The sequence below is a fragment of the Balaenoptera musculus genome, chromosome 2, assembly GCF_009873245.2.
Source record: "Balaenoptera musculus isolate JJ_BM4_2016_0621 chromosome 2, mBalMus1.pri.v3, whole genome shotgun sequence".
Lineage (NCBI taxonomy): Eukaryota > Metazoa > Chordata > Mammalia > Artiodactyla > Balaenopteridae > Balaenoptera > Balaenoptera musculus.
Window position 1 is genome coordinate 89,596,786 of NC_045786.1, and position 12,896 is coordinate 89,609,681.

The 12,896-nt window shown below is 36.4% G+C and overlaps 1 protein-coding gene across 5 annotated transcripts in view; it reads left to right on the plus strand.

The window, feature by feature from the left end:
• Positions 1-12,896, plus strand: part of UBR1 (ubiquitin protein ligase E3 component n-recognin 1) — a 144,718-nt gene that overhangs the window by 46,683 nt on the left and 85,139 nt on the right. For all 5 annotated transcript variants that reach the window (XM_036842347.1, XM_036842348.1, XM_036842350.1 and 2 more), the window contains one exon: positions 6,545-6,675. In XM_036842347.1, the coding sequence (XP_036698242.1) occupies positions 6,545-6,675 (131 nt within the window). The remainder of the gene's footprint in view (positions 1-6,544; positions 6,676-12,896) is intronic.

A 12,896-nucleotide genomic window follows, 5' to 3' on the forward strand; every position in this document is an offset into this window, starting at 1 on the left:
TGTAGAACTTATAAAGAACTCTTAAAACTTAAAAATAAAAAGACAACCCAGTTTTTTTTTTCTTTTTTTTTAGTGGTGGCATTTTATTATTTTATTTTATTTCATTTTATTTCACTGTGTGACTTGCAGGATCTTAGTCCCCTAACCAGGGGTTGAACCTGTGCCGTCTACAGTTAAAGTGCGGAGTCCTAACCACTGGACGGCCGGGGAATTCTTCACAACCCAGTTTTTAAAATGGGCAAAGGATCTGAATATGAATTTCTTCAAAGAATATACATAAATAACCAATAAGCACATGAAAAGATGCTCAACATCATAAGTCATTAGAGAAATGCAAACCAAAACCATAATGAGCTACTTCTTAATACTGGCTAATGGCTATAATCAAGAAGCAGGTAATAACAAGTGTTATTTGAACCCGCAGACACTGCTGGTGGAAATGTAAAATGGTGCACCCACTTTGGAAAGAGGCAGTTCTTCAACCTGTGAAATATAGAGTTACTACATGCCCCAGCAATTCTACTCCTAGACATACTCAAAATAATTGAAAACAGGTGTTCAAATAATTATTTATACATGAACGTTCATAGCATTATTCATAATAGTGTTATTATTATAATAAAACAGTGTTATACAATAATAGAATAGTATTATTATTCTTAATAAAAATTAGAAACAATCCAAATGTTCATCAACTGATAAATGGGTAAGCAAATGTGGTTAGGTTATATCCATACAGTGGAATATTATTTGGTTATAAAGGGGAATAAAGTGCTGAAACATACTTCAATTTAGAGGAACTCTCTGAAAACATTATGCTAAGTGAAAGAAGCCAGCTACAAAAGACCACATATTACATGATTACAGTTATATGAAATGTCAGGAATAGAGCATCCATAGGGACAAAAACTAGATTAGTGATTTTTTAAGTCTATGAGGATGGAGACCTTGTGGGGGTATTCATTAAAGGTTTTTTGTGTGTTTTTTTGAGTTGATGAAAATGTTCTAAAACTGACTGTGGTAATAGTTGCACATAAAAACCATTGAATAGTATATTTTTAGTGAATTATATGGTATGTGAATTTATCTCAAGCTGCTAAGAAATTGAAGTACATAGTCTCACTTATGAAATATTCTTGCTAAAAATGTTTTACCTGAACTTAATAAAGCCTTGAGATCTAACTTCTAGTTTATAGGAAATACAGGGGAGAGATGAACAAGATAAAGAATACCACAAGGAAGATAAATATAATATATAGGACATTTCAAGATAAATCTAGAATGTAGGACTTTTTAATAGGAAAAATTGGCCTGACCTCAGTCATGAAGAACAAAAGTCTAGGGGTGGGCATGGGAGATTCATTTAGATGTAAATGACTTGAGGCATAACCAAATGTGATAGACATTTGGGGAATAATTAGGAAACTTGAATATGGTCAAGATATCAGATAATATTTAAAAGTTATTGTTAATGTTATTAGATTTATAATAAGGGTATTAAGATTATGTAAGGAAATGTCCATGTTAAATACATATTAAAGTATTTAGGAGTAAAATATCATGATGACTACTTTTTACCTTAAAATACTTGAACAACAAAAAAGGAAGCATATATGGAAAAAAGAGTTACTAAATTTAGGTAAAAGTTGTTTTTATTATACTGGTTTCTCTGTTTCTCTGTATTTAAAAAAAAGATAAAAAATAAATAAAAATCACTCAATTACTTAAACACTACACAGATAACAAAAACATACAAATTGCTCCTGAACATAGAGGGCAGAAGAGGGGAATTTTCCAAATTTGTTATATAAAGCCAACATTATGTTGACTTCAGATCTGACATAATATGGAATTTATAAATCAGTTGTATTAATAATTGTTATGCTGAAAGCCTAAATAAAACATTAACAAGTAAAATCAAGTTTGACAGAATAATATAACATAATCATGCCTACATTCCTAGAATGAACAGTTTTTGGAATTCATCTGTGAAACTGTTTGTGCCTGGCACTTTTTGGGAAAGTAGCTCTTTGATAAGATTTTCAATTTCTTCCAGAATTATTGGCCTCAAATCAAAAGCTGTTAATCATGCTTGGTGATGAAGCACTAGTGTATTCCCATTATAGATAGAGACAGGATAAGGAAATTTACTATTGCTGTTATTATTTACCGCTATTCTGGAAGTCAGTCAAATAGACAAACAGAATGAACTAAAATACATAAATATTGGAGAGGAGGCGAAATAGTCATGATTTATACCTTGAAAACCCAAGAAAATTAACTGAATAAGAATTAGAAACTATAGTAGAGTTTAGTTAGGTTGTTAGTTACGGAACTTACATACTAAAAATCATTAGTTTAATGTATTCAACAAAATTTTTTTTTTCAGGCAAGTCACTTTATTTATTTATTTACATATACATGTATCTATTCTTTTTCAAATTCTTTTCCCACTTAGGTTGTTACAGAAAAAATATTTCTTGAATGCCCTTACAAGCAATAGCTTTTAGAAAATGTAGTGAAAGAAAAGATCCCATTTGCTATACCATCGAAAAAAAAAAAAAAAACATAGAAAAAAGCCGAGAAGAAATCTGCCAGGTCTGTTTTAAGAAAACTTTAAAACTATGCTCCTATGGGAGTATGGGCATGAAAAAAAAATCAGAAGACACATTTCATTCTTGGATTGGAAGATTCAGCATTACAAATGATAAAAGTTTTTCCAAAATTAGTCCATAAATTCATTATATTCCCAATCAGAATAACAGCCAAATTCTCTTTTGGAACTTGACAAAAGTAATCAGAAGTTCTTCTGGAAAAATTTATGAGAATTGCCAGGAAAAACTGAAGAGTTATGAGTGTGAATAGATCCAATAGATTTTAAATGTATTAAAGAGCCATAGTAATCCAGACAATGTGACAGTTGGGACTAAAATTCAGATCTTTAGAATCTGGACTCTAGCACATTTTTTTTTTAACCTTGAATTTGGAAATAATTTCAAATTTGTAAAAAGTTGCAAAAATAGAGTACAAAGCATATTCATATACTCTTTACCCATTCACCTATCGTTAACATATACCTTATCGTTCAGCACTCTATTTTTATTTATTTGTTTTTTAAAAAATATTTATTTATTTATTTTGGCTGCTCTGGGTCTTAGTTGTGGCATGCGTTCAGGATCTAGTTCCCCAACCAGGAATCGAACCCGGGCCCCCTGCATTGGGAGCGCAATCTTACCCACTGGACCACCAGAAAGTCCCTCAGCCCTCTATTTTTAGATTGCCTCTTCTCTCTTACTCATTTATTTGTCCTGATTCCAAATGATTATTCCTTCATTTGACAAATAAAAAATTTGCTTGATTAAATATCACCAGATGTCCCTTTCAATTCATTGTCTTGTTTCTGTTTTTTTTAAAATAAATTTATTTATTTATTTGTTTTTGGCTGCATTGGGTCCTCATTGCTGCACACAGGCTTTCTCTAGTTGGGGCGAGGAGGGGCTACTCTTCGTTGTGGTGCGTGGGCTTCTCATTGGGGTGGCTTGTCTCTGTTGCAGGGCACGGGCTCTAGGCACGCAGGCTTCAGTAGTTGTGGCTCGCGGGCTCTAGAGCGCAGGCTCAGTAGTTGTGGCGCACGGACTTTTGTTGCTCCATGGCATGTGGGATCTTCCCGGACCAGGGCTCGAGCCTGTGTCCCTTGCATTGGCAGGCGAATTCTTAACCACTGTACCACCAGGGAAGTCCCTCTTGTTTCTGTTTTAAGAACGCTTTTCATTCTGATTATTTCCATTTCCTCCTCCAATATTTTTTTAAAGGGTATTGAAATAGTTTAGCATATAGTCAGAGGGCTTTGTGGCTTGATTTTTATATCCTCTTCATTCCATAACTAATCATTCTAGAAAACTGTTTTTGTACTGTTTTGTGTTAACTAGCTGAAGAATCCTTAGGAGTTAAATTGCTCATCGAGTTTACAAAACTAGCCTCCCTCTTCCTACATCGTGGGATTCCAGTCTGTTGGTGGTTTTCCTGAGTCATATGGCCTCAGTACACTGAATTTAGTCCTGAACTAACCTGATCTTCTTGGATTTCTTTGGATTTATAATTAGATTCAAAAGGTAATTGGTCATTCAGCCTTATTCTGAAGGTAAATCTGGATATTCTGCAATGACTCTAGATCTGAATCATGATCTAGATGTGAGAGAAGGACACTTATGGCTAGCATATAACTAATCAGTTGCCACCCAACAGTCCTTTGTACTTCGCATTTATTTCATCTCTGCTTTGGTGAGTGTGAAATCCATACTCTGCCAGGCGTGTGACATTGTGCCAACCATAATAGGGATTTACCAAATGTAATTAGACCTGGCTGATACTAATCAGCCCATCATCCAGCATTTGACAGTATCTCTTAAAGTGTATTTAAGAGAAGTTTCTTTCTAGTCCTGCAGTACATTTCTGGGTTAATTATTAACGTTTTTTAAAATCTATTTTGATTATCACCCTTTTGTTCCCTCTAATGGACCTTCTTATTTTCTAAGCTATAAATGATTTATTTAAAAGTTTCTTCTGTACTTGGACTTCCCTGGTGGCACAGTAGTTAAGAATCTGCCTGCCAGTGCAGGGGACATGGGTTCGATCCCTGGTCCAGGAAGATCCCACATGTCCTGGAACAACTAAGCCTGTGCACCACAACTACTGAGCCTGTGCTCTGGAGCCCGTGAGCCACAACTACTGAGCCCACGCTCTGCAATTACTGAAGCCCGCGTGCTCTAGGGCCCGTGTTCCACAACAAGAGAAGCCACCACAATGAGAAGCCCGTGCACTGCAATGAAGAATAGCCCCTGCTCGCTGCAACTAGAGAAATCCCGCGTGCAGCAACGAAGACCCAACACAGCCAAAAAATAAATAAAAAAACAAAAAAAAAGTTTATTCTGTACTTACCAGACCTCTTCTGAAGAACTTAGCCTCTGATTGATACAGTATGGAAGTAATGAGTAGATTCTCTTAACTCTTTAATTCAGACTACTTTTCTGAAGAATTGAAAAGAAATATTGAGCTAAAGATAAGAAATAGGAACGTAGTGGATTAATATTGCTCTTAGTACCTTCGGCACTCTTTTTTCTCTCTCTCTAGCAAAAGCTTCTGAGCAAAATCTCCAGAGGAAAGGTGACATATTGAAGAGATGGTAGAAATTAAAATAATAAAGCATTGGGGAGTGAGAAGGAATAGGTGCAAAAGAATAAATGTGTAGGTTAATGTTTTGGTCACCACAGAATAAAATACAGTTCATTAGTACGGTCTATAGCAGGTACGTTAAAATTGAATATTAAAAGCCTTGTACTGAATTTCTAGTGGATTTTGTGTGTGTGTGTGTGTGTGTGTGTGTGTGTGTGTGTGTGTGTCTTAAAGAGCTGCTATGTTTCTTTTCCTGCTTACTGCTTTGTTTAAACATCTTATTGGGCTACAACTTGCATAATGTATTAAAAAATTCACCCATTTAAAGTATAACTTTAGTGCTTTTTTAACATGTACTTCATTCTTTTTTTTTATGACCAAATAATATTCCATTGTATGTATTACATACCATTTTATTTATCCATTCATCAGTTTATGGAAATTTAGGTCGTTTACACTTTCTGGCTATTATGAGTAATGCTGCTATAGATATTTGTGTACAAGTTTTTGCATAGATACATGTTTTCATTCTTCTTGGATAGATACCTAGGAGTAGAATTGCTGGGTCATATGGTAACTACACTTAACATTTTGAGCATCTCTCAGACTGTTTTCCAAATTGCACCATTTTACATTTCCACCAGCAGTGTATAGGGTTCAAATTTCTCCACATCCTGGCCAATACTTATTGTTATCTCCCTTTTTGATTATAGACACCTTAGCAAGTATGAAGACGTATCTCATTGTGGTTTTGATTTGCATTTCCATAATGGTTTATGACATAGAGCATTTAAATGCGTTTTTTTAGCTAATTGGTTTGAACAAGCCTTTTATTAAGGAAGTGGTATTTTGTAATGAAATTAACATTTTTTCCCCCCCATGGGAGTCAAAAGCCCAGATTTTAGTCTTGCTTTTTATATCTGTTTAGAGGTTCTTTGACCTTGGATGGGACCTTTATCTTTTAAATGCCTTTAATTTTCTGCCTTAACAGAGTGGCTATAAGGATCAGTTGAAATAAATTAGTGAGAAAAGTTTTTGTCAGCTGGAGGGGATAACCAATGCCTATAACTCATTGTTCTCTGATGATATAATTATTCAGGCAGGGATGAACATTCATAAGGAAGAGCATCATAAAGGAGAACTCTGTGGTTTTGCCTTCTTTCCTTTCTGTCATCTGCAGCACCAACTTGGCCACAAGGAGTTAAGCTAAACCGATGTGAATAGCAGCCTCTTGAGCTGAAGTTAAATTCATTCCTGGAGGATGGTGTAAATGAACTCATTGAAATTATCGCTATAAATTAATAACATTATCTTTCTCATCCACTTACTTGTATACAACATTGGTAGTATGTTTTTCTATACTTTCTTGCAGAACTTACGCTGTCCGTTGAATGAAGAGGTAATTGCCCAAGCCAGGAAAATATTCCCTTCAGTGATAAAATACATTGTAGAAATGACTGTATGGGAAGAGGAAAAAGAACTGCCTCCTCAACTCCAGATAAGGTGGGGGAATTTTTAAAAGGGAGAAGTTTTCATGATGGTTATTTATATTGCAAAATGGGTGTTTGAAAAATGTCTTTGTTGTTATTTACTGCTTTAACTTAACTATCATTATGAAGATTTTATAGAGAATTGCCTCATTGGAATACTTCCAAATGTCCATTTATATGAGATGTTCTCTTAAGACACTATACAGAAGTTAAGCCAAAGGAAGAGCCTAATCAGGAGCTTCTGCTTTTTAAGGAAAAACATTTTGGGGGTCTTGTTCTAAAGGATTTACGAGGTCGTAGCAGCCATTCATCCCAGTAGGGAAGTAAATTGCCCAGTTTGATCCTGGCCTGGACCAACTTCCAGGTTCCCTGAGAGGTCTGTGAACAAAGGTGGGGACTTTGGAACACTGTGTCTCCCTTTAGTCCAAGTCTTCAGCTCTTTTCTTGATCAAATATTTTGATGGGGGCCACATTCAAAGAAAAATAGACAAGATGAAAAGGCAGAGGGCTATGTACCAGATGAAGGAACAAGATAAAACCCCAGAAAAACAACTAAATGAAGTGCAGATAGGCAACCTTCCAGAAAAAGAATTCAGAATAATGATAGTGAAGATGATCCAGGACCTCGGAAAAAGAATGGAGGCAAAGATCGAGAAGATGCAAGAAATGTTTAACAAAGACCTAGAAGAATTAAAGAACAAACCCACAGAGATGAACAATACAATAACTGAAATGAAAACTACACTAGAAGGAGCCAATAGCAGAATAACTGAGGCAGAAGAACAGATAAGTGACCTGGAACACAGAATGGTGGAATTCACTGCTGCGGAACAGAATAAAGAAAAAAGAATGAAAAGAAATGAAGACAGCCTAAGAGACCTCTGGGACAACATTAAACACAACAACATTCACGTTATACGGGTCCCAGAAGGAGAAGAGAGAGAGAAAGGACCCGAGAAGATATTTGAAGAGATTATAGTCAAAAACTTCCCTAACATGGGAAAGGAAATAGCCACCCATCTCCAGGAAGCACAGAGAGTCCCATACAGGATAAACCCAAGGAGAAACACGCCGAGACACATAGTAATCAAATTGGCAAAAATTAAAGGCAAAGAAAAATTATTGAAAGCAGCAAGGGAAAAATGACAAATAACATACAAGGAAACTCCCGTAAGGTTAACAGCTGATTTCTCAGCAGAAACTCTACAGGCCAGAAGGGAGTGGCATGATATACTTAAAGTGATGAAAGGGAAGAACCTACAACCAAGATTACTCTACCCAGCAAGGATCTCATTCACATTCGATGGAGAAATCAAAAGCTTTACAGACAAGCAAAAGCTAAGAGCATTCAGCACCACCAAACCAGCTCTACAACAAATGCTAAAGGAACTTCTCTAAGTGGGAAAGACAAGAGAAGAAAAGGACCTACAAAAACAAACCCAAAACAATTCAGAAAATGGTCATAGGAACATACATATCGATAATTACCTTAAACGTGAATGGATTAAATGCTCCAACCAAAGCACACAAGCTTGCTGAATGGATACAAAAACAAGGCCCATATATATGCAGTCTACAAGAGACCCACTTCAGACCTAGGGACACATACAGACTGAAAGTGAGGGGATGGAAAAAGATATTCCATGCAAATGGAAATCAAAAGAAAGCTGGAGTAGCAATACTCATATCAGATAAAATAGACTTTAAAATAAAGAGTGTTACAAGAGACAAGGAAGGCCACTACATAATGATCAAGAGATCAATCGAAGAAGAAGATATAACAATTATAAATATATATGCACCCAACATAGGAGCACCTCAATACATAAGGCAACTGCTAACAGCTCTAAAAGAGGAAATCGACAGTAACACAATAGTGGGGGACTTTAACACCTCATTTACACCAATGAACAGACCATTCAAACAAAATTAATAAGGAAACACAAGCCTTAAGTGACACAATAGACCAGATAGACTTAATTGACATTTATAGGACAATCCATCCAGAAACCGCAGACTACACTTTCTTCTCAAGTGCGCACGGAACATTCTCCAGGATAGATCACATCTTGGGTCACAAATCAAGCCTCAGTAAATTTAAAAAAATTGAAATCATATCAAGCATCTTTTCTGACCACAATGCTATGAGATTAGAAATCAGTTACAGGGGAAAAAATGTAAAAAGCACAAACACATGGAGGCTAAGCTGTACATTACTAAATAACCAGGAGTTCACTGAAGAAATCAAAGAGGAAATCAAAAAATACCTAGAGACAAATGACAATGAAAACACGACAATCCAAAATTTATGGGATGCAGCAAAAGCAGTTCTAAGAGGGAAGTTTATAGCTATACAAGCCTACCTCAAGAAACAAGTAACAATCTAACATTACACCTAAAGGAACTAGAGAAAGAAGAACAAACAAAACCCAAAGCTAGCAGAAGGAAAGAAATCATAAAGATCAGAGCAGAAATAAATGAAATAGAAACAAAGAAAACAATAGCAAAGATCAATAGAACTAAAAGCTGGTTCTTTGAGAAGATAAACAAAATTGATAAGCCATTATAGACTCATCAAGAAAAAGAGGGAGAGGACTCAAATCAATAAAATTAGAAATGAAAAAGGAGAAATCACAACTGACACTGCAGAAATACAAAGGATTATAAGAGATTACTACAAACAACTATATGCCAATAAAATGGACAACCTGGAAGAAATGGACAAATTCTTAGAAAGGTATAACCTTCCAAGACTGAACCAGGAAGAAATAGAAAATATGAGCAGAAAATCACAAGTAATGAAATTGAAACTGTGATTACAAATCTTCCAACAAACAAAAGTCCAGGACCAGATGGCTTCACAGGTGAATTCTGTCAAACATTTAGAGAAGAGCTAACACCCATCCTTCTCAAACTCTTCCAAAATATTGCAGAGGAAGGAACACTCCAAAACTCATTCTATGAGGCAACCATCACCCTGATACCAAAACCAGACAAAGATACTACACAAAAAGAAAATTACAGACCAGTATCACTGATGAATATAGATGCAAAAATCCTCAACAAAACACTAGCAAACAGAATCCAACAACACATTAAAAGGATCATACACCACAATCAAGAGGGATTTATCCCAGGGATGCAAGGATTCTTCAATATACGCAAATCAATCAATGTGATACACCATATTAACAAATTGAAATATAAAAACCATATGATCATCTCAATAGTGCAGAAAAAGCTTTTGACAAAATTCAACACCCATTTATGATAAAAACTCTCCAGAAAGTGGGCATAGAGGGAACCTACCTCAACATAATAAAGGCCATATATGACAAACCCACAGCAAATATCATTCTCAATGGTGAAAAACTAAAAGCATTTTCTCTAAGATCAGGAACGAGACAAGGATGTCCACTCTCACCACTATTATTCAACATAGTTTTGGAGGTCCTAGCCATGGCATTCAGAGAAGAAAAAGAAGTAAAACGAATACAAATTGGAAAAGAGGAAGTAAAACTGTCACTGTTTGCAGGTGACATGATACTACACATAGAGAATCCTAAAGATGCCACCAGAAAACTATTAGAGCTAATTAATGTATTTGGTAAAGTTGCAGGATACAAAATTAACGCACAGAAATCTCTTGCATTCCCATACACATCATCCTATACAGTGATTTTTCATCATTCCTTCAGATGATGAAAAATCTGAAAGAGAAACTAAGGAAACACTCACATTTACCATTGCAACAAAAAGAATAAAATACCTAGGAATCAACCTACCTAGGGAGACAAAAGACCTGTGTGCAGAAAACTATAAGACACTGATGAAAGAAATTGAAGATGATACCAACAGATGGAGAGATATTCCATGTTCTTGGATTGGAAGAATCAATACTGTGAAAATGACTATACTACCCAAAGCAATCTACAGGTTCAATGCAATCCGTATCAAATTACCAATGGCATTGTTTACAGAAGTAGAACAAAAAACCTTAAAATTTGTATGGAGACACAAAAGAACCCGAATAGCCAAAGCAGTCTTGTGGGAAAAAAAAGGAGCTGGAGGAATCAGACTCCTTGACTTCAGACTAGACTACAAAGCTAGAGTAATCAAGACAATATGGTACTGGCACAAAAACAGAAATATAGATCAATGGAACAGGATAGAAAGCCCAGAGATAAACCCACACACCTATGGTCAACTAATCTATGACAAAGGAGGCAAGGATATACAATGGAGAAAAGACAGTCTCTTCAATAAGTGGTACTGGGGAAAACTGGACAGCTACATGTAAAAGAATGAAATTAGAACACTCCCTAACACCATATACAAAAATAAACTCAAAATGGATTCGAGACCTAAATGTAAGACCGGACACTATAAACCTCTTAGAGGAAAACATACGAAGAATACTCTTTGATATAAATCACAGCAAGATCTTTTTTGATTCACCTCCTAGAGTAATGGAAATAAAACAAAAATAAACAAATGGGACCTAATGAAACTTAAAAGCTTTTGCAAAGCAAAGGAAACTACAAACAAGATGAAAAGACAATCCTCAGAATGGGAGAAAATATTTGCAAACGAATCAATGGACAAAGGATTAATCTCCAAAATATATAAACAGCTCATGCAGCTCAATATTAAAAAAACAAACAACCTAATCAAAAAATGGGCAGAAGACCTAAATAGACATTTCTCCAAAGAGCACATACAGATGGCCAAGAAGTACATGAAAAGCTGCTCAACATCACTATAATTATTAGAGAAATGCAAATCAAAACTACAGTGAGGTATCACCTCACACCAGTTAGAATGGGCATCATCAGAAAATCTACAAACAACAAATGCTGGAGAGGGTGTGGAGAAAAGGGGACCCTCTTGCGCTGTTGGTGGGAATGTAAATTGATACAGCCACTCTGGAGAACAGTATGGAGGTTCCATAAAAACTAAAAATAGAATTACCATATGACCCAGCAATCCCACTACTGGGCATGTACCCTGGGAAAACCATAATTCAAAAAGAGACATGTGCCCCAATGTTCATTGCAGCACTATTTACAATAGCCAGGTTATGGAAGCAACCTAAATGCCCATCAACAGACAAATGGATAAAGAAGATGTGGTAGTTATATGCAATGGAATATTACTCAGCCATAAAAAGGAACGAAACTGGGTCATTTGTAGAGATGTGGATGAATCAAGAGACTGTCATACAGAGTGAAGTAAGTTAGAAAGAGAAAAACAAATATTGTATATTAACACATATATGTGGAACCTAGAAAAATGGTAGAGATGAACCGGTTTGCAGGGCAAAAATAGAGACACAGATGTAGAGAAGAAATGTATGGACACCAAGGGGGGAAAGCAGCGGGGGGGTGGGGGTGGTGGTGTGATGAATTGGGAGATTGGGATTGACATGTATACACTGATGTGTATAAAATGGATGACTAATAAGAACCTGCTGTATAAAAAAATAAACAAAATTAAATTAAAAAAGAAAAAGGAAAAAGAAAAGAAAAAATTTTGATGGGGGTTCCCTGGTGGCGCAGTGGTTAACAATCCACCTGCCAATGCAGGGGACATGAGTTCAAGCCCTGGTCCAGGAATATCCCACATGCCGTGGAGCATGTAAGCCCGTGCCACAACTACTGAACCTGCACTTTAGATCCCACGAGTCACAACTACTGAGCCCTTGTGCCACAACTACTGACGCCCGTGCACCTAGAGCCCGTGCTCCGCAACAAGGGAAGCCAACACAACGAGAAGCCTGCACACCGCACCAAAGACCCAGCGCAGCCAAAAATAAGTTAATTAATTAATTTTAAAAAAATTTTTTAAAAATATTTGATGGTAGGAATAAGGAGATAGCCCTTTGCCCTGTGCTTTGGGATCTAGGATTATTTCAGGTGTAGGGATTTAACAGTTGTTTTTTAAAAAATTTATGTATTATTTATTTTTGTCTGCATTGGGTCTTGGGTGCTGCCTGCGGGCTTTCTCTAGTTGCGGCGAGCAGGGGCTGCTCTTCGTTGAGGTGCATGGGGGCTGCTCTTCGTTGCAGTGCGTGGGCTTCTCATTGCGGTGGCTTGTCTTTGTTGCGGAGCATGGACTCTAGACGCATGGGCTTCAGTAGTTGTAGCTTGCGGGCTCTGTAGTTGTGGCTCGTGGGTTCTAGAGTGCAGGCTCAGTAGTTGTGGCGCAAGGGCTTAGTTGCTCTGCGGCACGTGG